We start from the raw sequence: 26,457 nt of genomic DNA on the forward strand, positions 1-26,457 counted from the left end.
TCCTGCATTGCATTATATATCTCAAAATGAAAGCCGATTGAAGGAGTAATGAATTGTTGGTGCATCTTTTATATTACTCAATTCTCTTCCTTATGTATCACTGAGCTTACTTTCGATGTTCACAGTTGCAAGTTAACGAGCCTATCTGCATGTGTGGTGAGTCTGGTGACACACGGCACTTGTCGAGTTCAAGCTGGGCTTCAATTTTTACCGCATTGACTTTACTGTTTGACCCAGTTTGAGGCCCGAATTAGCCTATGAAGATTACGAGGTCAAGGAAAGCTAGAAAGGTCAGTACATTAGGCCTGGCCGTTCAGTAAAATGGAATACATATACGATTAGATTAGTTTCTCAATTTATTTTTTGTTTTGTTTTTGTTTTTAATTTCTCATTATCTTGGGTAATTTTTCTTGGATGGGATGGGAAGTTTCCACCACTCTTGTTTGATGAAATGTGTTTAGTGGTATGCAATATATTTTCGAAAAGGAAACCTCAAGTCAGTCGTGTGTCATACATAACACACGAGTGTTAATTTATTAGTCACCTCGCAAAAGGCTCCAGCATGGCTCTTCGTCCGTGCAATGGTGCGTTGCGACGTGTCGTCTCTACGTGACACGGGTTTGAGTAGGTTTTCAAAGCTTGAAAAGAGCTGCTCATGAGGAAGGAAAGGGAATCTATCAAGCATGTCGGGTTCACAGCCGAAGGGGGCGTTGACTACATCGACGTTCAAGTGGTTAGAGGAAGAGGAAGATAACGGTCGCCCAGGCAGGATAAAGGGGGTCGTTGACCCCAGAGACGAACGATTCAGTGGAGGGTGGGGAGAACAGGAAGAGCACGGATCAGTCGTACTCCACGGTGGACGAGAATAGAACCCACACCGAGAATGTTCTAAGGCAAGGCCGATTAGAGCACTTGGTGCCGGCTGGAGCATCGCCAAGCTTGCTGTTTATCTATATAACATACGCGATAGATATAAATGAGAAGACTAGTTGATTCTCTTGGTGGAGTTTTTTGGACGCAATTTACGCATTAACAACATGCTTTACCCACCTTGCAATAAACAACAAATAAATATCTTGTGATCTCGATCGCACGATGAGATGAACACACCAATCAGGCAATCACCCACCCTGTACAAAAACACGTCGTAAGCTAAACCCTTACTGACGAATAACCAAACGGCAACATTACTGAATAACAGACTTATAGGAACTTCTCTCAATACAACATAACAGATCTGTAGATATATATACACAAACAGACATATCTATCTATATAACTTCATTACGGTGCCAAGAAAGTTCGACAATCCTAACCACAAGCCCAAAGGATTTTAAGCAACACAATGAGCCAGTCCACAAAGCTGAGATTTAATGATACAACTCCACTACCACGTTAACTACATCCTGATGCACAGAGGGTTGACATTTCAGCTCAAATATCTGTGACCGAATTTGTCAGTATTTCTTTACCTCTTCATTAGTCTGCTGTAAAATTGAATAAAAAAAACATCAGATGTAAATCTGATGAACAGTCGGGGTATAATAAGATCAAACATTGCCTGAACTCCTGTCAAGCTCGGACTCGCACCCTTGGAAGCATAACCCCGGAAGGCAGATTAACCTTTGTCTTTTGGAACTGTAGACTTTCATGAATTTGAACTGTTGCGTCCTTCTTTCAGGCTCTGACCGAATAATATCATAATATCAGTGCTAAAACCTAAAGGAATGCGAAGAACATTTATTGGGGTTTTCTGACACGAACCAGTCTTTTGAAGGACCTCCCTTGCAATAACTTGGCCTTTTCGACATCTGGTTTTGCACGATCCAGGGCCTGGGTCATGAAATAGAAGAAATGAACAGGAGTTCTTTCATCAAACAAGCATATTGTTGGCTCCTACCCATTCCAAGAAAAGGGCCACTTAGAAGTACAAATGTGCAATCAAGAACTCAAATCTCAAATTTGTAACTTGTAAAACGAATCTAAAGAAGAAGCACCTTAAAATATCAATGAACAACTACTAGTTGCACAATCCCATAAAACTTGATGAACAACTAGTCTTTGTTTCATACAACCACTAGAAGATGGAGAGTTAATTTATAAGAAAATTGCTATTCTGTTAGTTGTTTTCATATTAATTTGCTTACCATGCCGCAAGTACCCTAGATAAATCTTCCATATTCTTCGTATTTGCAGATTTCTATTTCTATGTAACGGATTTCCAGGCGTCCAAATTAATGATAACTAAAAGGATATATAAAGGTGACAATGAAGACTTAATACTTGAAGGATTGGTATAAAATGGATTTAGATTGCACACTTACATCATCATCTACAACCTAATACTTGATTTCAAATGTGATGTTTATGCATGAGGGTGATGATTTTAGTGAGAGACTTACAACTGTTTCCCCTGACTAGGTAGAAACTTGAAAGCACACTATAATTGAAGGTCAATTCTTAGCTCTTACATATTATAGAGAATAATCAAGGGGTAGCAGGTTTACCTGAATCAACGACTCCACTCGACGCCTCATTCTGGTGTGCATGAATCCTTCAGAACACTGTTAAACAAACAAACATAAATACTCTCATATAAATAGCAATTGCAGGTGTGCAAAGTCCAAACAAGATGTGCTATTCAGTATAGACGATGATGACTGACAAGTAATTCTCATCAAGTATGGTTGAAAATGAACCTTTGATCCAGAGAGCAAAGAAACAGATATATTTTAAAAAGAAAGACCCTACTGAAAGAGAACATGCCCAGGAGATACTCACTAAGGAAGATTTTACATGTAGGTGAAGATATCCAGCCATCTTGATTAAAAATTAAATCCATTCCTTACTTTAAAGTGGATCTCCTCACTGTATCTTTGTGTTTCATCACTTCATTTCTCCCACACTCTCATTTGTCTTTTTTAATTTTATAAAGATCACACTGATCTGCACTATATTCCCCATAATGTTCTGACTGTCCTAATAAAAGGGCAGTGACCTCCATAATTCATTACTCTATGAGCCAACTTGTTTCCATATCCCTCTTTCATCCCTTGTTAAAGTTGGTCACTATCAGCCACTTGCCCAATTAGTAAATACATTTAAAGCAAGAGAAATACGATGATATCTACAAGAACCAACTGGTATCATTAATAAAAGAACAGGAAAAAAAAATCCATATCCAACAGAAGACAATCCCACCTTGACATGATAACTGACATAAGCATGAAATGTTAGTAAACTCCAAACAGTTTTGTCCAGTTTTTTGCCTTCAACATGGCGGGGGAAAACCACTGCGCAGTGCACATAAGAGAAATCTGTATTAGAGGTGAAATGAGCAAGGAGAAAAGAAATTCAAGTCAATACGTTTTTCATTACCAAAAGTAACAAATCCTGCATTTGCAGTTAAAGCATTGGCAGGAGCTCCTTTCATCTCAAGAGGAGGGGTTGCTGACCACATACAAGATGGGGCATTACTAAGTGCAGCTGTACGCCTTGCCTCCACAAATTCCTGTAAGTAATTCCAGATAACAGATTAAACTAAGTAGCATTGCTTATGCTTTTCAAATGCCCACCTCAAAGAGAAGAATAATTGAGCGGACAGAGAAAAGGAATGTTCTGTGCCACAATCAGAATAAAGAAGAGAAGCCATGTGGCAACTGTTTGGAAATGATAAGTTGATCACTAGTGGTTAAACAATTGTTTCACACAATGGCATTTAGCAAATATTTCCTAAAGATGTGCTGAAGTGTATACCAAGACATAGCTCCAGGAAGACGTTACTCATCAATATCCTAGAAAAGAACAACTAATGCTACTTAAGGTGTCATTTTGAGCATCTTTTTAATAGAACTTCACCTCTCCAGCAGTTATTTGAGACTCTAGAATCTAGATGCAAAAACATTTTAAGGAAAAGAAGGTCCACTTACCTGCAAGAAGGAAGTTGCCAACACAATATCAATGGAATCCTGGAATCTCATAGGGTAAACAATAGTTACTTTATCTACCTGCCAACAAATAGATACGAGAAAAAATTATTCACCTGAATTTCAAATTAGTCTTCCAACTTAGCATCAGGTCTGAATAGGATAATTGTAGTTCTGAAATTTCAATATATGAGTGTCTTCTTCAAAGCATATCAATGTTGATCCATCAGAAAACCACAAAAATAGTGTAGACCTAAACTCCATAAATAAGTATTCTGGTGCAGAGAGGCAGTAATGAATAATAATTAGCAACAAACTGAATTACCTCCCAGAAGATCCAAAATTTATTAGAAAAAAGGTTTCCTGATATCAGTTGTTTACAATTGAAAGATCAAGGGATGGCAACTTAAAAGAAGATCAAGTTTCACCAAAAAGAATCCTTTTCCAATACGATGAAACAAAATCTAGCCATGAATTAATAAGATATAATCTTTTCGAAGAAGACAAACAGTTTGTTGGCAAGAATATCTATACCTGAGGAGATATAAAAAAGGATTCATTAGGCCGATGAACAACAGCAGCGAGCTGGTCCATGTCAGGAGCCACTGTTTTTGTACCAAGATGCTTTAAGAACACTTTCAGTGGGGCACCTAGCACAACTTCTCTAATGGATGCAAGTTTTACCAGAATGGCATGCCTTTGTTCTGGAACATAACATGAAAAGAGATTATATATAAACAGAAAGAAGGACAGAGGCTGAAAATTACAAGAAAATGGGTCTAAAAAATAAGGAAAACACTCAGGAGGCCATCATCTGAGAAAAGTTGATAATGAGAAAAAATTGAATATAGACACACAATGCAAGAACATCACATGTAGCCAGCAGGCTTTAGAATGAGCATCAAACTAAAAGATAGAATCATAGAACATCTAATTGGAAAAATGACAAAAAATGAAACCATGAAAAAGTGTGCAACTCCATCCTGATTCCCATCTGAAACAAGCATATTGAAGAGCATAGGATGACAGCAAGTCAGAAAGTTTTGCAGCCACTATGCAATAAAAGTTTGGAACAGCCAAAAGCTACTCCATTGTATCATAGTTATAGGCATAAACTTGGTTTGTTGTCAGCTACAAAGAACTACAGAGAAAAAAAAAATCAATTGATTGATTTCTACAAAGAAAACCTGGGACGAGGAATAAAGAGATACATATGAAACTTGAAAAGTCAAATCCAACAATGCCCTACTTGTTTCATTAGAACTAGGTGGTCTTCCTTTCTTTCTTCTTGTATGTGGGGTTGGATGGGCAGTGTGGAAGAAAAAAAAGCATATTTCCTGCACAAGAAATAATCTCGTCTCACAGGAAAAATGGCAGAAGGGTATTTCATGGGCATATTAATTGATAATGTAATGGGGGTAAAGCTAACATCTTGCAAAAGTTTCCATGTCTTTGCCCCAGTGATCTTCAGAAGTTAAAATATAACTTCTCCTCTACCATTCCTGAAATTCATCCCCTTATAGTTAGTACAGGCCAGAAGCAATTAGATATTTATTTGTGCAACCCAACCAAACAAAACAATAGACCCTAAGCACATTATTGCAGTGATATTCTTTAGACATTATCACAGTGATATTCTTTAGACATTATCACAATAATATGAACTTCATTTGGCAAATGACTTCTAAATCTAAACAATAACCATAACTTGTCATAATTAGTAAATTAAACCATATATAGAAGAATTATCAAATTAATCTCTTTATCCTGGAAGCATGTATTTAGCAATATGCAAGCAAAACTATTTCAATCATTCTATGTATTACAGCAAGATCATGATGACCTTGGAAAGGAAACTCGTTGAACCTTCATCTGTCGGAAGTTTCGTCAAATTGATCTTCATAGTGAGATTAAACCCATCCTTTGGAGGGTCAAGAATTTGCACAACCGCCCCATATGCTGCCTTGATAGCTTCTATGGCACCAAATGGGAGCCCATCATAGAAAACGGCTTCCGGAGGAGGGACTGGCAACGACACTGATAGCACCATCACCTTTGGGTTCCTCATAGAGAACTGTAATCCAAGGCCAAACCTTAGTCAGGATCAAGAACTCACAACCTCGAAAGAACTAGAATTGCAAAGAACACATGTCGGTCACCTGAATGTGATAGCGAACATCATCAAATTCCACAGTGTGGCAATCGATATCCATTCCCTTATCCGGGGTGCTGACAACCAAATAATTAGATATCAAAAGGTTGGGCAAATTGCTAAGCATTTAAGAAACTAATGAGGCAATAAAAATTAATCCCTCGAGAATGCAACTTTTAAGACTAGGTCCCTGTGGCTTCTGCTATATCATAGAGATTATAGAATCCTGTAATTGCAGCTTCTACCAGAGCTTTCATATTTATCGAAGAACATCTTACTCCTCCTGGGTCCAATTTATCATACAGATTACCACTCCCTGTGGCTTGAAACAATAGCAACCAATTCTAAAATAATTGCAAACCACAAGGATCCACAACTACTACTCCTACAAAGTTGCACACTTCACGGATTTCTATGATAATAATGAATCTATAGGGAATAATTCGAACAAAATGGCTCAATTAGTATTTTGCCCAAAATCTAGTGTCAAAACCTAGCGCGTCAACGAATACTTTTCTAATTACCCTTTTCCTTTCAAATTCGAGAACTCGAGCAAGGATTCAACCTAACAGAGCTCACGCGATCATCGTTTTAAGGAGTTGAAGTAAAGAGAGTGACCGGACCGAGCTTGAAGAGATAGATAGGGTGAGGCGGGAAATAAACCTGAGTACGCGATCCTGTAAGATCTGAAGCAGGAATCTCGACGGCGACTGCAGTAGAATCATGGCGTCGGGGAGAGAGAGACAAGAGAGGTGCTTCTTTGATGCAGATGGGTAATAGAAAGGAGAAGCTGATTAAATTGACACAAATACCCTTGATTATTTTAGAAGGGCGCATGACTATATGAGGTCAGGAAGGTAATTGTGATGCAGGGAGCAGCGCAAGCTGTCACGGAAAGTAGATTCTCCACCGGATCTCATACAAAGCCGGCCGAATGCATTTTTACAAAATGATTTATAGAACAGGGTCTATTTGCAAATACTCAAAATGTAGGGCTTTGGACGTAATATGAGTAATTTAGAAGGGACTTTTTGCGTAAAACCCTCTATTTTAATCACCCCGGGCTTTTGTTTGGTGGGCTAACCTTCTAAAATTAGGCGCAGCCCGTTAAGAGATCTGGAGTTCGAGCCCACCGACCTCGCCTTTGGATTTCGGTAAGCTTTCTCTTTTACTTCTCTTCTTCTCTTCTTCAGATCTCCTTCGGACTTCCATTAATGGAGGGTTTGCTTCGATCTTCCTTCGTTCAGAGATCCAAGATCTTCGCATCTATCTCTCCTATCTGATCTCCATCACGCTCTTCGCTATTCTTCTTCTTCTTTTTGGAGAGATCGGTGAGATAAGGAAGTAAAGAAGGGGAAGAGATGCTTCGATTGAGAGCATTTCGCCCTACGAGCGGCAAGATTGTCAAGCTCCAGATCCACCCCACGCATCCATGGCTCGTCGCCGCCGACGACTCCGATCACGTCTCCGTGTGGAATTGGGAACACCGCCAGGTCCCGGTTTCTCCAACATTCGCTCGATCTTTCGTTGTTTGTTATATGTTGTTTTATATATTGATCTATTTTTGGTGTTCGAATTCGTTAGGTGATATATGAGCTGAAAGCGGGCGGTGTTGATGAGAGGCGGTTGGTCGGAGCGAAGCTAGAGAAGCTCGCCGAAGGAGAATCCGGTACAGATTTGACTATATTTGGTTGTCGTGTTTTAAGAAATTTATCTTTTCTGCCTGTTTCTGAAATTTGAATGTAAGAACTGTGCTATCGCCAGTTTCATGGAATTGTTGGCTTATTACATGCGTCAATTTCGTCAGAAGTATCGTAAAGGAATTATATATATGGTGATTTAATCATCTTGTTTCTTTCGTAATTTTGAGAAATGCCATTTGTTTCCTCTCTGCAACAACGTAGAAACCAAAACGAAGCAAAGATCCCTCACATCTAATAAACTAATAATTTAAGCAAAAGCATAGGTGCCCTGAATAAGGATAATTACTACACTAACTTCAAAATTCAAATCACTATGTTGAAGTCAACTCGGTACGATGTCTCTCTAATTGCCTACTAACCCTTGAAGGTGGGAAGATGCATTATCGCATCCCCTCTTCTCTTTGAGTAAAAGTCTTAAGGTTCAATTTCATTTCGAAACAAAAAGAGAAAACTAACCCTACCCTATCTAGAGATAGAGACAAGTAAGCTGTTTAGGATTATCATACCCCCTCGATAGCCTCCATTGCAGCACTCGCCACTAGATTTGTTGTACTGGGCTCCATTGTGTGTCATATCTGCTGCCATAGCTGAACCTAATATCAACGGAACCCTATGTTGCCATTTCCTTGGGCCTAGGCATCGTTGAAAATGATGATCATCCTGTTGAGGTTCTTCCCTTTCATATTATTGGTGGCCTTGCTTGACTGAGCTCATTGGTGAAGTGATGAAACCGAGCCTCCATGACATTCCCATTTGTCAAGCAATGGTAACAATGTTCTTTAGGATTTGAGGCCTTCTTCAGGGAATGCTTGTCAGGACCTTGCAAGGCCACCATTGAAGCAGCAGTGCATGAGTTCATGAGTAATAATCAAATGGAAGGTTTGGAATTCTTCATCTGACAAGAGAGAGAAGAAACAAGTTACATCTATGATCACACTGCAGTATGTTGGCTAATTGTACTACAGTGCAGTCAACCTGTTGCGTAGGGTGTTGTGAAAGGATAGCGTAATTGGGGTTATGGTTTCATGATGAAATCATATTTTTTTGCCTCTTTGCTGTTATTGCGTTGAGAGATCAAGCCTGCTCTTGAAATATGATGTTATGACCTTGCTCCTTCACATGGTTCTTCCCACTGTTGTATTGGGCTACTTCTATTCTATTTTGACTTTCTGAATTAAGATAGATGGGCCTTTTTTTCCCTGATTTTGTCCTTCATGTCTTACAGATCTCAGAGGAAAACCCACAGAGGCCATCAAAGGAGGAAGGTAAATAGTTTGAAGAATTTGTAATATTTTGATATCAATTTTACTGGATTTTGGCAGCCTTACCGAGCCCAAAAATGGGTCAATTTTTTTTTTTTCTTAAGTGTAAAGCAGGTTAGCTTCTATGATGATGATGTTTGTTTCTGGCAACATTGGCGCAATCGTGCTGCAGCTGCAGAGGCACCAGCTGCAGTCAATCAAAATTCTTCTGCTTTTAGTTCCCCTGCCCCATCCACTAGAGGAAGGCATTTTCTTGTCATTTGTTGTGAAAACAAAGCGATATTTCTAGACTTGGTCACCATGCGGGGCCGAGATGTTCCTAAGCAGGAGCTTGACAACAAGTCTCTTCTTTGGTATGCAACCTTTGTTTTTTTCTTTCTGCTTATCTTATAGGTTCTTGTAACTTGTATTCCCTAGATGATGTAAAAACTACCGTCACTGCTACTATTCAATCATTGCAATAAATTTTTGTTTCATTTTGTTTATCATTAAATTCCAATCTTTCAAATTTACTCAAAATTTGAATATGAAATTTGCATTTCTCTTCCATATGAATGATTGATAGGTAGATTGACACGATCTTCCTACAATTTGTTACCAATTTTGTAGAGTTTCCTTAACTTTCTCATACTCCCATTTTGGGCTTAAGAAAAGGAAAATTAGGATAATTTAGTGAGGTGAACCAGAAAAGGGTAGGTTCACATGATCTTCCCTTTGCTCACCAATTTCATAATTTTCAGATAATCTTCTCCTTTTTATTTTCAATTTGGGCTTCAAAAGGGAATCTTTATCTAATTTAAATCTAATTTTTTGGCAAATTTTCCTCACTCTTCTAGATAGTAGATTGACATTTCCTAGCATTCCCTACCTGAAATAATTGAAGAATGAATGGTTTATTATATTTTAGGTCCAGACTAAGGTTTCTGCTAGTGCCAGCTGAAACCATATTGGCACCATATGCACCACCCCATGCTGATTTTTCCTTGTTTTAACAATTGACTTTTGAATCCTGCTTTAGAATTGGTCTATGTGGTTCACTATGTATACTCAACCTTGTACTGCTGTTGCAGTATGGAATTCCTCTCTAAATCTGCTGCTGGTGATGGCCCTCTTGTTGCCTTTGGTGGTTCGGATGGTGTAATAAGAGTTCTTTCAATGATAACATGGAAGGTTTTGGCTACTTCCCTTTTGTCTCTTTGTAATGCCTATTGGAAATTTTTAGATGACAGCTGGAGTCCTTCTTTGCAGCTTGTTCGAAGGTATACTGGTGGTCATAAAGGGTCAATATCTACCTTGATGACATTCATAGCATCTAGTGGTGAGGTAACTTTTTTCTCATTTACTCATTGAACCACAAACAGGAAGTTATTCAACATGATTTGTAATTCTTCTCTACTTACATGTGCTGCTACATCATATATTAAGATATGGTTGTCTTATATCTTTGATAGGATAGTGTGATACTTGATGCCATAGTTGTATTTTACAATGTCTATTGAGATATAATCTGATCAAATCCTTAAGGAGATCAGGTGTTATGGTACTCATACTAATTTAGATTAATTTTTCATCAAATACTTCTTGTTTTGTTTCACATGATGAGAGTATCAAACTTTGATCCGAATTTGTAAGAAATGGGAAAGTTAAAAGGGTATATCCAGTTGAACTACTTACTTTAACTTGTCCATGTCCTGATATTTCAGACTGGAAAAGTGGACATTTCCACAATTTTCTGATATAACATTTAATCCCTCTAATGAGCATATTGCAGTTAGAGAACTAAGTGGTTGAATCTTAGCCACATTGTACACAATGTGGGGGTATAGTCATGGCCACCATCTCGACTTGAGGGTCTCTCTTATCTAATAGTACCAAAAAAACAGGGTCATTCTTATCTTGTTATTAATTTGAATATCTCTGTACGGTTCCAAATTCCTATAGTTTGGAATAAACAAGGAAAATTTAGGACAATCATATTTTTGACATTGATTAGCTGGAGCCCAAATAGCTGGAACTATAGGTTTTGTTCTTGTTGTATATTTTTGACTTTGATATGTGAATTGAGTTTTATGAATGAAATTGTTACAGAAATCTGTTTTCTTTCTCTTTTCTTTGAAATCACACCATATTTTTAGTACTACAGTGGACCTTATTTTGAAATATGTTGTATCTTGTGTCTTTGTGTGCATATAACCTATTCTTTTGGTAAAAGCATATGCTTAATTTGATATGGAGCTTCTAAAAATATAGCCCTCTGAAGTTATTTGACGTAAGAGTGCCACATTCATCATCCTCCTACAATTCAGGCTATGTAATTTTCATTAGATTAATTATAGCATATATCTTCTATGCCTATTGGGTTTATTTCTGGGTTAATATGGGATTTGTATCATTGGTTGTGACTTCAGGCACTCTTAATTTCTGGTGGTAGTGATGGTCTGCTGATAATTTGGAGTGCTGACCACATTCATGACTCACGTGAACTTGTGCCGAAGCTGAGTTGGAAGGTGGTTGAACTCTCGAACTTTTGTTTCCTCATTCAATTGTAATGTAAATTGCATCTAGGTTTTTCTTTCCTCAGCATTACTGTTTCATGTCCTTTTTTTTTCTTTTTTTATTGGTTTAATGTTTTGCACTGGAATGTTTTCTTACTTTAAGTGGTGCGTCACTTATTCCTTATCATGATCTTGGCATCCTTTTGCAACATATATGTGCATCTAGTGTCTGCATCATGCCAATACATTATAGATGCAGTCTGATGAAGTTCATATTCTTCTTCTTTGGCAACTTCTCTCTAGGCTCATGACGGAGGTGTTGTTGCTGTTGAACTTTCAAGGGTGATGGGAACTGCTCCACAACTCATTACTATAGGTGCTGATAAAACTTTAGCTATCTGGGACACTATGACATTCAAGGTATTGTATATTTCTTTGTTTTATGTAAGTGCTTGTTACTTTCCTTTTGTGGGGTTCTAGACATCATTATCTTTTTATTTTGTAGGAAATAAGACGAATTAAACCAGTATCTAAACTTGCTTGTCATAGTGTGACATCTTGGTGTCATCCTCGGGCTCCAAACCTTGATATCCTTACTTGTGTTAAGGATTCCCATATATGGTACAGTATCTTCTTTTATGTTTCAGATTCTCCACATAAAGTACAAATATATGTAATACTTTTATTGTGGTCTGGGATATCATGACTTGTAATAATTTCTTTTGGTTCTATGACAGGGCTATTGAACATCCGACATATTCTGCTTTAACTAGACCTCTATGTGAATTATCATCACTTGTTCCTCCACAAGTTCTTGCACCTAACAAGAAACTCAGGGTATGTTTCCAATTTGTGTTTTATGGTTGGAAATGATGTAATTTTGTCGATTCTTTATTCAAGGTATAGTTGTTGATAAACTTTTGGCTGGATCTAGGTGATCTGACTGATGCACATAAATATTAAAAGATGAGCAAACTTTCACTTAGATGAGTACTGACTGAAACATATGAGAACTAAGGCCGAAACTCATTATTTAGGACTGAAACAGTAAGATCAATAATTTTAGCCTTGGTTTTGGACCATTATAGGCTGAAACAGATCCTTTTCGGCCCAAACTTTCCATTTACTTCTGGGATAAAAAACGAAACCAACCTAAACCGAAGTCAAAACTCAGAACCATGAACATAAGGTATATATTATTTTTTTCACTCTCCGTTTGTTTAGTGCATTGACTGCATATCCCATATGAAGGATCAACTCTGCCAACTCTCTCTCTCTCTCTCTCTATATGTGTGTGTGTGTGTGTGTGTGTGTGCAAGGAGGGGAACAACTATTGCTTCTTAATAAGTCTAGTTTGGGCCATCTCCTAAGCCAAAATTTTCTTTTGCTAAAACAAATTGGTGATTACTGAAAGTTATACTTTTGGTTTTGCGCTGCCGTTAACGAAGTGAATGTACTATTTCCAGAGAATGTTTCTACCTATTAATTTTGTAGTATATGCCATGAATTTAAATTTAATGCATATGGCATGGATTTAAACCAAGAGTTTTGCAGACATTTATATCAGGCTTAAAACTCTCTTGAATCTATAATACATTATGGATCTTAAACTAATTTTGTTGGTTTTGTATACCAGAAGATTGTCCATACATTTTTTAATTGTGCATAATTTTCTTGCTTCTGTTTAAGGATATCTTAAAACAATGGAACTTCTCCGGGAATCTTAAAACTTTCTTTTCCTTTAGGAAGAGATGCTTGTTCTTATTCATTATCTAATGGAGCTGGCATACTCTTTTGTTTTTTCCTAAAGTATGGCACCTTTGTTAAATATTGGGTTTTAATCTAGGTTTATTGCATGGTCGCACATCCATTACAACCGCATCTTGTTGCCACCGGAACCAATATTGGGATTATTTTAAGCGAGTTTGATCCTAGGGCACTTCCAGCAGTGGCTCCTCTACCCACACCAGCAGGAAGCAGGGAACACTCTGCTGTATATATCGTTGAAAGGGAACTTAAGTTACTCAATTTTCAATTGTCAACCACAGCAAATCCATCACTTGGGAGTACTGGTGCCATATCTGAAACAGGAAGAACAAGGACAGAGTCAACAGAACTACTAGTTGTAAAGCAGACAAAGAAGCACATCAGTACACCTGCACCACATGATTCATATTCTATGCTATCTGTTAGCAGTTCTGGAAAGTAAGTTATATATTTGCATGCTACTGTAACTCACATAACATGAGATTACAAGGGGACAAACTTGGACTAATTTCATCCTATTGCTTGTTATTGAAGACTTGAAATTATCTGCTCTTTTGCAATATGTTAATAACTTAGGACCTATTGTTTTACACGGTCCATTATGGGCGTAACTATATAGTTGTGTATATCAGTAGCTGGTGATACATTAGTTCTTGTGAAGATATTTTCATTCTTTTTGGTTCATATTCACACATCAAATTTTGTTTGTAAATAAGGTAATCCAACAACACTTTTTTGTGCCTCACCCTTTTTAGGAAGCTTTAGTAATGATGCAGGCCAAACAATCACGAGGCTTCAACACACATATGACCTTGGAGGTGCAATGAAATATACAGTTATAAATTTTTGCTTCTGTAGAAAGTTGACCATCTAAAGATGAATTGTCGAACTGATTGCTCATCCATATTCTTTAATGTTCAGATACTAAGTTGTATGATCACATGCTTCAGGCTTATAGGATACTTTATTCAACCTGTTGTTCCAACTCATTTTTTATTTTAATTATGTGGAGCCTTGGCCTTTAACCCATTTTGGAATTTTGTTATTAAGAATGTAAACTAGATATTTAAGAGGTTGGAATAGGATCTAATTATTTCCTGTCATTTATCTGCTTTCTCTCGCAGGTATGTTGCAGTCGTATGGCCCGACATTCCTTCTTTTGCAGTTTACAGGGCCAATGATTGGTCAGTTGTTGATTCAGGCACTGGGAGGCTTTTTGCCTGGGACACATGTCGTGACCGATATGCTTTGGTAGAGACTTCTTTGCCTCCGAGAGTATCACTTGTTGTGAAAGGTGGTTCATCGAAGAAAGCAAAAGAAGCAGCTGCTGCGGCAGCTCAAGCAGCAGCAGCTGCTGCTGCTAGTGCAGCTTCAGCAACCGTACAAGTGCGGATCTTACTGGATGATGGGACTTCACATGTTTTGCAGAGGTCAATTGATGGGCGTAGCGAACCAGTAAGTAATTATGCCTTGCTTACTGATTTTATAATATATCCTTTATTTTAGATTAAAAGTAACATTGATACACAACTGTTACATGCTTGTAAGCTATATTGATTGATTTGCAAACATGATGTCTCAATTTTGATTTCACCTCATTTTATAGTTCCATCCTTCAATTTGTAACATCTCAATATTGCTTTGCTCTATATGTTTTAATTTGTATGTTGCTATAGTAATTCATCTGTATTTTGTACTGCTTTGATTAACACCTGAAATGTAAAATTGTCGAGATTTTCCCTCGGCGAATTATTTTTTAAAAGAACTTCAAAATGCTTGGTTATATTCTAAGTTATTGCTACCACTTTTTCTCGAAGGTTATTGGCTTGCATGGAGGTGCATTATTAGGTGTTGCATACCGGACATCACGGAGGATTAACCCTGTGGCTGCAACAGCTATATCATCAATTAATACAATGCCATTATCTGGCTTTGGTAGTAGTGGAGCTCTTTCATCTTTTGCTGCTTCTGATGATCCCTTTTCCTCCAATAAATCTTCCACTTCTGAGGCAGCACCTCAAAATTTCCAGTTATACAGGTATCAGAGAATGAATCTTGCTGTACTTGCTTTACTTTTGTTTTGGGTATTAAAGCAATTATTGAACCATCAAGTAAATACACGAACTTTATGTAGTATGTACAAGATTTATGAGTTCAATAATTGGAAGTTGACCTCATTAGTCCCAACTGTCTTCTGTTTCTAATTTGTTACATCCTCTGGTAACTCCTAGTGCAGATCCATAATTTGTATTGCTCGAAACATGAGTTCATACTCCTAGTGCATAGCGTTAAAGTTTCACTTATCTTGTACTTAGTGATTCCTGTTTAAGTTGATGTTACTATAGGTGTCGGATATTAAGATCCAACATATTGATCTTTTGCACAAGTTGTTCGAGCTCTTATTTTGACCTCTATGTTAAGTAATATTTCATCATTGCAGTTGGGAAAGCTATCAACCTGTAAGTGGCCTTCTCGCTCAACCAGAGTGGACTGCATGGGACCAAACTGTTGAGTATTGTGCTTTTGCTTACCATCAGTACATCGTCATTTCTTCCTTGCGCCCTCAATATAGGTATCTTGGAGATGTTTCCATTCCCTTTGCTACTGGTGCAGTTTGGCATCGCAGGCAGTTGTTTGTCGCTACACCAACTACCATCGAGTAAGATGCAAGATATTTCTCCAAATGTGTTATGATTTTATAGAGTACAAATTGCTTCATGAATTCAATTGCAGTATTTCTTTTTTGCCCGCGGTGAATGTAGACATGATAATTTTGTGTTACCCTTCTACCTTGGGGTGATGGAATATCATAGAAGTATAAAATTATCTTTGTAAGAGACATGCTAAAGCATGGTTGCATATATGTACAGTACAATAATCTATATAATGTTCAGAACTTCAGATTAGGAAAGAAATAAATCAAGTAACAAAAGCAAAACAAGTGTAAAATCAGGGATTGGAAGTCTCACTGTATGTACAATAGGATCTCCTTCAAATTGAAGATTAGTTAAGTGACTAAGTTATTTTAGATATAAAATCCTGAGATAAGACAGTGAAAAAAGGTGACTGACGAGAGGAGTTATGTATTAAGAATAAAGTAGATAAGGAAGGATGAAGAAGAAGAAGAAGAAGAAGAAGAAGAAGAAGAAGAAGAAGAAGAAGAAGAACGGACTTTTCTTCTCACATGACTTGATAGTTTCCTTCTCTGCAGATGAAGTTAACCCTTTAGGAAACAATAAAATACGCTTCATAATTGAAATAATTTAAGTTACTTTTTCATCACCTTCACCTTGTAGATAAGCTAACAATGTTTAGAACCATGGAGGCTTCAATGATTTACCTAGAATTTGCAATTAAGGTATCTATTATGCAGGTCATCTGTATTCATACCTTTACATTTGCTAATCGTAACACTTTGTTAGGTGTGTTTTTGTGGATGCTGGAGTTGCACCTATTGATATTGAAACAAGGAGGAGAAAGGAAGAAATGAAAATGAGAGAAGCTCAAAGTAGGGCAGTCTCTGAGCATGGGGAATTGGCACTTATTACAGTTGATAACCCACAGGTGGCCACAAGTGAAAGAATCTCATTAAGGCCTCCAATGCTGCAGGTATCATTATTGAATATCTGTTCCTATTTTTTGGGTCATCATTCAATGTTATGAGTGTATTTTCATTTTGTATTAGCATAAGCACACCTTGTTTTTTGAAGAATTGTCTCTTATCCATTGTTATGATCATTGTTCATGTGCATGTATGATGAAAATTTACTATTATATAATATCTACATACTCAATGTATTTAGGGATGCAAAAGGTGTCCAGTCATGATTTTGACATATGAAAATTTTGCTAAAGTGGAAAACTATAAAATCAGGAAACAATCTTAGACAGAGTTAGGGGTGGGCTCAGCGAACTATAGCAGTCTCAACTATTTGGGGTTTTGACTTATGTGGCCTAGGGATGAAGAAATATGCCGATACGAAAAATATAAGGAGATATTTAGATCTACCTCCAGGGAGAAAAGATGGACCTTTGTGAATCCCTTGATCTGCCTCCAAATACTAACTTTATACTAGTATGGCTAGATACATATAAAAGATAGAAGATAATCCACGAAGTCGTGGGGGAAAGAAAATTAAACCCACATAGATTGTGGAGGACAAATAAAGCATGGAATCCACCACAAAAAAGAGAAGAAGAAAGTAAAAGAAGAGGGAGGAGAAGGGGGAAAGGGATAAATGTGAAATCCTCCATAAAAGATTATTTCTCAATTTTTTTTTTCATCACCTCTATATATAGAGATGATGAGATTACATCAAATCATAAATTGATCTTATACAGATCTTTCCCAATCTAATATATAACTAAATTGGACCCTTTTAACTTAAAATATAATCAATCTTAACAAACTTTTATTAAAACAAATTAACAATCAAATCTCTTAGATTTTTAGGAGTTTTAATTAAGTTGGACACTTTTAAGTCAAATGAAAATTTTTAAATAAAATACATCCGAAAATAAAATAAAATTAAAACCTAATTCCCATTATTCGCTTCCGTTGCTCAAATCTTGTCTCGACATTATCTTCATATTCTGTATTTTTAGAACTTTCTTCATAAGATAATTTGATTATTATACACTCGATTTTGATATTTGAAAAATAAATTTTCTTCATGATCAGATCCATTGGATTTGAACTTGCTTTAATACTAAATTGATGTGTCCCAGAGATGAAAAAACATACTAATATAGAAAAGATAAGAGGTATCTAGATCCACCCCTAATGAGAAAAGAGCAAGGTGATCCACTCTTCTGCATAAAGATATCGAAGTGCGAGTTATGCAACACGAGCAAAACAATCTCCCATTAGTGGTTTCTACACAATACCATCCTTATAATTTTTGGTTCATCAAAGGAGATGGAAGTTTAGGGTTTTTGTAAATCTCTTTATCTGTCTCCAAATACCATTTTCATACTAGCATGGTTAGATACATAGAAAAAATAGAAGATAATCTATGAAGCTGTGGGGGAAAGAAAATCAAACTCACATAAATCATAAGGGACAAATGAAGCATGAAAAAAGATAATCCACCAAGCTGTGGGGGAAAGAATCGTGAGGGACAAATGAAGCATGAAATCCACTACAAAATAGAGAAGAAGGGAAGAGGGATAAATGTGAAATCATCTACAAAAGATTATTTCTCAAATTTTCATCTTTTTTATAGAGATGATGAGATTACATCAAATCATAAATCGATCTCATTCAGATCTTTTCTAATATAATATATAACTAAATGGGAATCTTTTAACTTAAAGAACAATCAAATTCGTACAAACATATCTTAAAACAAACTAATAATTAAATCTCCTAGATTTTTAGGAGTTTTAACTAAATTGGACAGTCTAAAATCAAATCAAAATTTTTAGAATAAACATACATCTGAAGATAAAAATTAAATGACAATTTAATTCCCATCATTGACTATACAGATCTTCGGCACAATTTAATGTTTGTAAGATTTTTCTTAAATCCAGTGTAGTTGTGTCCTTCTTACTATGCCCAAAATGATTCTGTCCCTTCCCTTTCTCTGGTTACCCTTAAGCTAGTAATCACTTTTTTTGGGGATTTGGTTTCCAATATATGTTCAGCAATCCCAATTCACTAGTAATTTGAATATAAAGAAGATATAGTTGTTAACCACCTTCTCCATGATTTGGTGTAATTAAAATCTATACATTTATGCTTTTAAAATTTTCCAGGTTGTGCGTTTAGCCTCCTTTCAGCATGCCCCCTCTATACCTCCATTCATAACATTGCCGAAACAGTCAAAGGTAGATGGGGAAGATACAGTTAAGCAGAAAGAGATGGAAGACAGAAAAGATAATGAAGTTGCTGTTGCTGGAGGAGGGGTAGCTGTGGCTGTGACTCGCTTTCCTCCTGAACAGAAACGTCCTATTGGACCTCTTGTTGTGGTAGGTGTCAGAGATGGTGTTCTTTGGCTCATTGACAGGTAATCAATCTCAACTGGCACGTTCTAATTCAATATTGGCATATTAATCTGAGGTAGTAAATGAGTGTAAATGGAATTCGGGTTGATAAGTCCACAGCATCTAGATGCTAGGCAAGTATATAGGTAGAGTCAGAGGTCAAGGTGTACATGAAGAGATAAGAAACTATAAAAATACTTACTCTGAAGAACTCCAAATGATATATGTATGTAAACTAAGAAAATTATAGCCGAAGTAAAAAATCTGTAGCTCATTATGATCTGTCAATTTGGTAGAATCTTATTTATACCTCGCCAATCTAGAGATGCAGAAAGAGAGAGAGAGAGAGAGAGAGAGAGAGATATGCAAAGGCCTATTGCTAGCAGCTCTTGCCTGAGGCATTCACCTAACACTCATGGTAAGCAATGTTTGAATAGTGTTCTTGTTCAAGTTCAAGGTTGCCTTGGTCAGAAATAGTGAAGTAATTAAGGACCTTTAATTGATGCACATAATCTGGACAGATTGGTGGAATGATAGAATATTTCATGTTTCTAGTCACGAGTGTGTAGAGTTGAACTTGTAACATTAGAACTATCCTGTTCCCTTTGATGATTTCATTGTGTGAATGTATCTAAATATGAGGTTGTGTGAATCAACTTTTATCCTTATTTTGATTTATCTTGCTCTTAAAAGTTACCAGTACTCATTGTCATTACCAAATAGAAGCCTGTGAAGGCTGAATGATCATGATCAATGGTGTTTTTTTTTCAGTACTGGATTTTCTGTTTATATTGCTCTTAAAATTAAAAAAAGGATAATTCCATTTGGACCCCCCTGAATTATTACCATTTCCATGTACACCTCCCATGAACTATTTTTGGCTACACATAGACCTTAAACTATTAGAAACCTTTGACCTGTCTAATGCCATTAACGAAAAAGGTGAAAAGACAAAAATGCCCCTCTACTAATAATGGTATTTTGGTGCATAAACATGTATTTTTCTATTTCCCCTTAAAAAAGAAGAGTGTAAAGTTCACAAATTTAATCGCATGTGAGTCGCAAGACAATTTATGGATAGTAAAGATAATAGAAAACTAATATAAAGGGGATTTGAGAGATTTTTAATAGTTTAAGGATTTGTGTGTACCAAAAAAAAAAGTTTAGAGAGTATATATAGGGTCTAAGTGGAATTATTGTAGCATTCCTCTATACATCATGCAGTATGATATGGTGGTACCTTTCCCAAACTAGCAGGCTTTTGATTAATTTTTGAAACTCAATCTGTTCAGGTAACCTTTGAGATTTTTCTACATTTCCCAGGTTGGGTATGAACAACAGCACATCTTATATTGATGTGTGCAAAATTAAAAGGAAACTTATGTTGTATGTCCACAACAGCTAGAACATCACGCATCATCTGGACACACAAAATCATGTATATAAATGATACTACTTCCATACATTAGTTCTTACACTTCAAGATGTTGATCTTATGTTTGAACCATGTTAGTTTTTAATTTATATATATTCTGAGACATCAATAACAATTTTGGATTTATATATGCAAAAAGACGTAAGATATCAGATTTAGCTTTACATTCTTCAAATTATCATATTTCCCTCTTTAAGACCCAGGATTCTGTAAAAAATGACACTTCTGGTTGAATAGTAAGGAAGATGTATAAATATTCCTTATGAGATTATTAAGAGGCATCTGTAGATTTTTGAAAACTTCTAATGACTAGCTAATATTTTCTCTGCTAGTGATCCTCTAATTCTAGCTTCTTCACAATTCCAGTTAATTATGGTTTCTCCTCGTTAATTCTGGCTTCCAACAATTTTCTGCTCGTTTCCATTGGCTCTCATTGAACCAGTTAGATAATTTACTGGACATTCACCAGAATGACAACAGTAACTCAAATACCATTATAGATGAACTTGTACTAGAAACTAACTTTCCATTTATTATTTTGGGGAATAAGAGTGGTGATTTTTGGCTTCAGGTATATGTGTGCACATGCCTTGTCCCTTAGCCATCCAGGCATTCGATGTCGGTGTCTTGCTGCTTATGGAGATGCAGTCAGTGCAGTGAAATGGTAATACCTTAAAGCATTCTGTAACTGGATAAATTTTTGAAGAAACCAGAAAGTTGTTTACATGTTTAACCCAACTTATGCAGGGCAAGTAGGCTTGGCAGAGAGCATCATGATGACTTGGCTCAGTTCATGCTTGGGATGGGATATGCAACTGAAGCTCTTCATTTACCTGGAATATCCAAGAGGTTGAGAATAAAGATATTGAACATATCTAATGTCCTTTCATGCTCTCAATTTAGTCAGATTTAAGAAAATGAACTGCAGTAATGGATTTAATAGTGAACAACACTTTGTGAATTTACGTTTCCACTGATGTTCTTCAGGTTAGAGTTTGACTTAGCCATGCAGAGCAATGACTTGAAAAGAGCACTTCAATGCTTGTTAACAATGAGCAATAGCCGGGATGTTGGTCAAGAAAATGTAGCTGCAGATATAACTGAGATTCTAAATTTAACAGCTGCTAAGCAAGAAAATCTTGTTGATGCTGTGCAAGGAATAGTGAAGTTTGTCAAAGAGTTTTTCAACCTCATAGACGCTGCAGATGCTACAGGACAAGCTGATATTGCACGCGAAGTTCTCAAGAGATTAGCTGCTGCAGGATCTGTGAAAGGTGCTTTGCATGGTCAAACTCTGAGAGGGCTTGCTCTGCGACTTGCAAATCATGGGGAGCTGACTAGACTTTCAGTATGTAACTTTTGATATTTTTATCTATTTTTTACAGTGTTAGTCATATGTTTGCTAACTTTACCCAATAACATTAAGCTAGCAAAACGTGCAAATCTAATTCTGCATTCAGATTTTCTGTTGATAAGGAGAAGCTGTTCTATCCTGGGCTAGGTTTGATATAAATCTGAAGTAACCACCACCCGTTTAACAACTACTATACCAATTTTGAGGAACTGGTTTTAATAGTCAAACTTAGCGAAATCTTGACCACAAAGATTCTTCTCGCCATTCTGAAGAATGAAGACACTTCTCTATCTGGCCTTCATGTAATTACATTATCTCTCCTAGAGTTAGAGTAAACTAGGGAGCAGTACCCAATACCACAATAGGGACAAGTTCTCTAGTATGCAAAAGCAAGATAAATAGTCATCCATTTCCTTTTCCTTGTCTGAAGGGGTCAAAGGAGGGAGAAGAGATACCAGATACTGCAGTAGGGTGAAGTCTTTAATATACAAAATTTGCACGGTACATAGTGTTTTTTTTTCCTATCTGTAAAACCTGGATATCAAAGTACTTCTGGATACTTGGAATAGTTTTTTCCTCTCCCTCTCTCATGCAGCAAAATGCAGCTCTTTTGAACTGAACTTCTGTAGCCTGTAAGCATTTCTCTTATCTTTTCATGCTAGATCATCCATTAATCTCTGCATAGAGTTTCTGGAGGATTTCTAGATTTTAAACTTTAAACTGTGAACCACTTCCTCATGACACTATGAAAGTGCAATGCAAGTATGCAACTCTCTTAACTGTAATATCTCTTTTATACTTGACTTGGATCATGCCTTAACACTTGTTGCTTATGAGAGTGCAAGAGCATGTAGTGTAAGCACATGGGATTGAAAACAGATGATTTGCCTTGAGATTTCATCTATGCTGGACCTTCTTAGTTACATACATAATGCTTTTATGCATCTTCCAGGGATTGGTGAACAATCTGATCGTGGCTGGTCATGGACGTGAGGCAGCATTTGCTGCTGCAGTTTTGGGAGATAATGCGCTAATGGAGAAGGCATGGCAGGATACTGGAATGCTTGCAGAGGCTGTTTTGCATGCACATGTAAGTGTCTTACTTTGGATTACTGGTGACACATACTCAAATATCAGTACCTAAAGGTTGAATTCATTGGTAGATCTTTCAGTATATTCAGGTAGTAGACTTACCTTAACAATGTTAATTACCTCAAAATGCCTGCCAAGTGCACAATATGCTGTCCTACAAATGAATTCTTTTCTTCCCTTGATTTCTATTTATTACAAGATTCGATCAAGATCTGATGTCTTTCTAATTACTTGAGCTTCAGTTTCTTGCTCTTAGTACCTTATACCTGAATGATCCTACACACAAGCGGATCATGTGGTCTCCAGTGGAGTGTCTAAACCATCAGGATTGTAATGTCTAAATCAGCTTAATCAATTCAATCCTTTCTGGCAAATTTGTCCTAAGTTCTTGCTACTCCTAGCTTGTGGGGGAGCATCATTGCAACGAGACCCTTGGCAAAATTACCATCTAATCAGTATTTTGTTAGAGATCTTACTCTCCTTGAACATGAATATTTCAGCATATCCGAATACTCTTATACTATTGCCTTCAGGTTCTTCTCTTTTTCTTCCCCCATCTTAGTTGGGCAATGCAGAAATGATACCACAAATTCAAGAGATTGATGTTGTCATCTTGTATCCAAGCTATTTTTGTAACTAGAAGGGTGCTGACAAGTTTATTTCATCTGTTAAGGCCCATGGTCGCCCTTCGTTGAGGAATCTGGTCCAGGCATGGAACAAGATGTTACAGAAGGAGTTAGAACACACTCCATCTGTAAAAACCGATGCTGCTGCTGCATTTTTGGCCTCTCTCGAGGATACAAAGCTCACAAGTTTGGGCGAAGCAGGAAAGAAGCCTCCTATAGAAATTCTTCCACCAGGGATGTCATCTCTTTCTGCAGCTCCGATTACTATTAAGAAGCCTCTCGCTTCTGCCGGTGCGCCACAGGTCCCTCCTGCTGCAGCACAGAATCCTCCTCTAAATGCTCAACAAGCCACAACTGCCACCTCACAGAGCACAACTGAGCAGCAGGTGGATAAGCCACTGATGCTGGAAGCACCGCCTCCTGCAGTAGAACCAGCAAACACTCCAGCTGCAGAGACCGCTCAAGCTGCAGAGACCACTCAAGCTGCAGAGACTACTCAAGCCACGGAACCTACGAGCAGCCTCAATGCCGCTGATGCTGAGGGAACCAAGGGTTCACCTTCCTCAGAAGAAACAATTCCTGCAGAGGCACCGCCTCTTACGGAAACTGCTGCTGCATAGAACCTTTCTTCAATTCTTTTTTGTGGCATCCTATGTGTTATTTATTTGGTGCCTCGGTATTTTTGTTGCTGTGTAATTTTTCCATTTTCTATTCTTTTCTCGATTGTTTTTGATGAAACGACCACCTCACTGCTTAGGACTCGCCTTAGACAATGTAAACCTAGGTGCCTGCCGTAATGTCTTGTCATGTTTCATCATTAAGGTCAGCCTTGAATTGTCAAACGCATTGTACATGTTCCCTCATATTTGATGCGATAAAGGTATTTGGTTAACGAGTTCATGGGAACTACTGGCCATGGTAGTATTTATTTTATTTTTCGAAAGCACAAGAGTAGCAGCTACCGTTTTATTGAGAACTGTTGCCGTGTGATAGATTCTATTTTTTCTTTCTTTCTTTGTCCAAACTGTATGGTTAATTTAGTGATGATACAAGTCATCTATTATCCAAGCTGGTTCTTTTATGGATATTGGATATATGATGCCATCATGGAATATGCTCTCTTATGTTATCCTGATTGGAAGATTTAGTTCAGATCGGGCGACCCATGTCAAAAGCAAAGCTTCAAGCTTGTCTGTCTGTGTGCTCTCCTCTACAGCCGTGAATTTTTACCCTTTCGGCTTTCATGATGCCTTCCTATGTTTTGGTAGCATTCTATCCTATAATTATTAATTATTTTTTTCAGATATTTTTATATTTTTTTTTAGTTACGATTTTCAAGCAGGGCGGCGGCATATTAAGGTGATAAATTGCCGGGATTGCAGTGATATGTTTTTTAATAGTCAAACTAAGACAAAGAAGTCAGCCGTTCATGCAATCAGAAAATATGACCCGTTCTTTTGTTTGGTAACCTCACATGAACGTACTGTTTTCATGAAATACAAGTCAAATATTATTTTAATCAAGGCGTTCTCACTGTGTAGGGAATTCAAAGGGTTACCCATATATTGTCAAACACCATTCTGATCATGTCGCAGTCGATCATTCACTAAATTCAATGCCTATACATTGATTAGTCTCTATACGTAGAAGTCTTATCCATCTCTCATCCTTTCTGTGGTTGGAAGAGTACCTTAGTTAAGGATATTATCTTGCATCTTTTTGCACCAACAAATAAATAATAAAGGGGATGAAAGTGGTATCTGATGGGGAAATTAAAAAAAGGTTCATGTGGCTAGAAAGGAAGGGAACTCTTTGTTGACTTGATTTTCCTTTTGCTTGTTTGTCTTTTGATGTGGTAAACTTTGAATTTGGTTTTTAGAAATTATTTTTTATGAAATTAAAACTTAAAAGTATTATGAATAGCTAAGTGCTTATTTGGTTTGAGACTAAGTCTCAAACTTGATTACTTTATTTTATTTATTAGTTTTAATTTTTTTTAAGAGTAAACTTGATTAGGTATAGAAAAAATATAAAGATGTTTGGTTGGAAATTTTCTCTAAACTCAAATTAAACGAGCACTAAATTAAGAAGATGGACTTTTTGAGTTATGCTATAAACATCATAGATTTGACTTAATGGAATACGAATCATTGAAGCCGTTATTTTGATCAATAAGTGCAAAGGACCTAATAAATAATTCAAAAGATAGCAATATATAAATAGCTTTCTCTAATTAGGATGCAGTGAATCTTGTCAAACAAGAATGTAAATGACGCAGGCACATGCCACTTGCCACATGTATTTCGTACCTATCAATCACTTGGATGCCATATTATACCTCTCCTTTGACCTCCGATTAGTCCTCTCTCTTTCATAAATGTTTGCACGAGATTGACCGACTTCTTCTCCTTAGTTTCCCTGTGCTTGTATATAAGCCAAGGCTAGATATATTTCTTTGGAACATATCAAATAGGAGCCAAGAATTAGAGAGGAAGAGAAGAAATTATGAGCAAGAAAATGCAGCAGAACACTTGTGTTAAGGTGGTTGTGGTTGAGACCCGGTTCGTTAACACTGACGCGGTGCACTTCAAGTCCGTCGTGCAAACGCTCACCGGAAAAGACTCGAAGCTCGACAACATCGTGCCGGAGAGGCCGCG

The 26,457-nt window shown here is 37.0% G+C and overlaps 2 protein-coding genes across 8 annotated transcripts; one reads left to right on the plus strand and one right to left on the minus strand.

Moving 5' to 3' along the window:
* Positions 1-1,164: 1,164 nt before the first annotated feature.
* LOC140774892 (actin-related protein 2/3 complex subunit 2A) lies at positions 1,165-6,831 on the minus strand. 7 transcript variants are annotated; one of them, XR_012106662.1, is made up of 11 exons: positions 6,742-6,831; positions 6,086-6,155; positions 5,793-6,000; positions 4,461-4,630; positions 3,930-4,007; positions 3,379-3,511; positions 3,202-3,293; positions 2,508-2,564; positions 1,765-1,833; positions 1,591-1,684; positions 1,165-1,484 (listed from the first exon to the last, which is right to left on the minus strand). XR_012106662.1 is itself a non-coding variant. In XM_073118071.1 (10 exons), exons 1-10 carry the CDS (start codon positions 6,801-6,803, stop codon positions 1,649-1,651), a joined length of 975 nt encoding a protein of 324 aa, XP_072974172.1. In that variant the 5' UTR covers positions 6,804-6,831; the 3' UTR covers positions 1,165-1,648. The 7 variants fall into 7 exon arrangements, 3 of the variants coding, with proteins under 3 accessions (XP_072974172.1, XP_072974174.1, XP_072974173.1); XR_012106661.1 differs by having other exon boundaries at positions 1,165-1,487; XR_012106660.1 differs by having other exon boundaries at positions 1,562-1,684.
* Positions 6,832-7,166: 335 nt separating this feature from the next.
* Positions 7,167-24,706, plus strand: LOC140773186 (uncharacterized). The gene is made up of 22 exons (XM_073115617.1): positions 7,167-7,232; positions 7,326-7,571; positions 7,663-7,747; positions 9,007-9,046; positions 9,148-9,396; positions 10,114-10,213; positions 10,292-10,366; positions 11,452-11,550; positions 11,842-11,958; positions 12,044-12,159; positions 12,276-12,375; positions 13,385-13,743; positions 14,430-14,760; positions 15,123-15,343; positions 15,746-15,964; positions 16,728-16,914; positions 19,066-19,316; positions 21,300-21,392; positions 21,476-21,577; positions 21,716-22,076; positions 23,035-23,172; positions 23,848-24,706. The coding sequence occupies exons 2-22, from the start codon at positions 7,440-7,442 to the stop codon at positions 24,418-24,420; spliced, it is 3,948 nt and encodes a 1,315-aa protein (XP_072971718.1). The 5' UTR covers positions 7,167-7,232; positions 7,326-7,439; the 3' UTR covers positions 24,421-24,706.
* The last annotated feature ends 1,751 nt before the right edge of the window (positions 24,707-26,457 follow it).

This window comes from Typha angustifolia, chromosome 13 (genome assembly GCF_048772165.1).
Source record: "Typha angustifolia cultivar Huaian chromosome 13, ASM4877216v1, whole genome shotgun sequence".
Classification (NCBI taxonomy): domain Eukaryota; kingdom Viridiplantae; phylum Streptophyta; class Magnoliopsida; order Poales; family Typhaceae; genus Typha; species Typha angustifolia.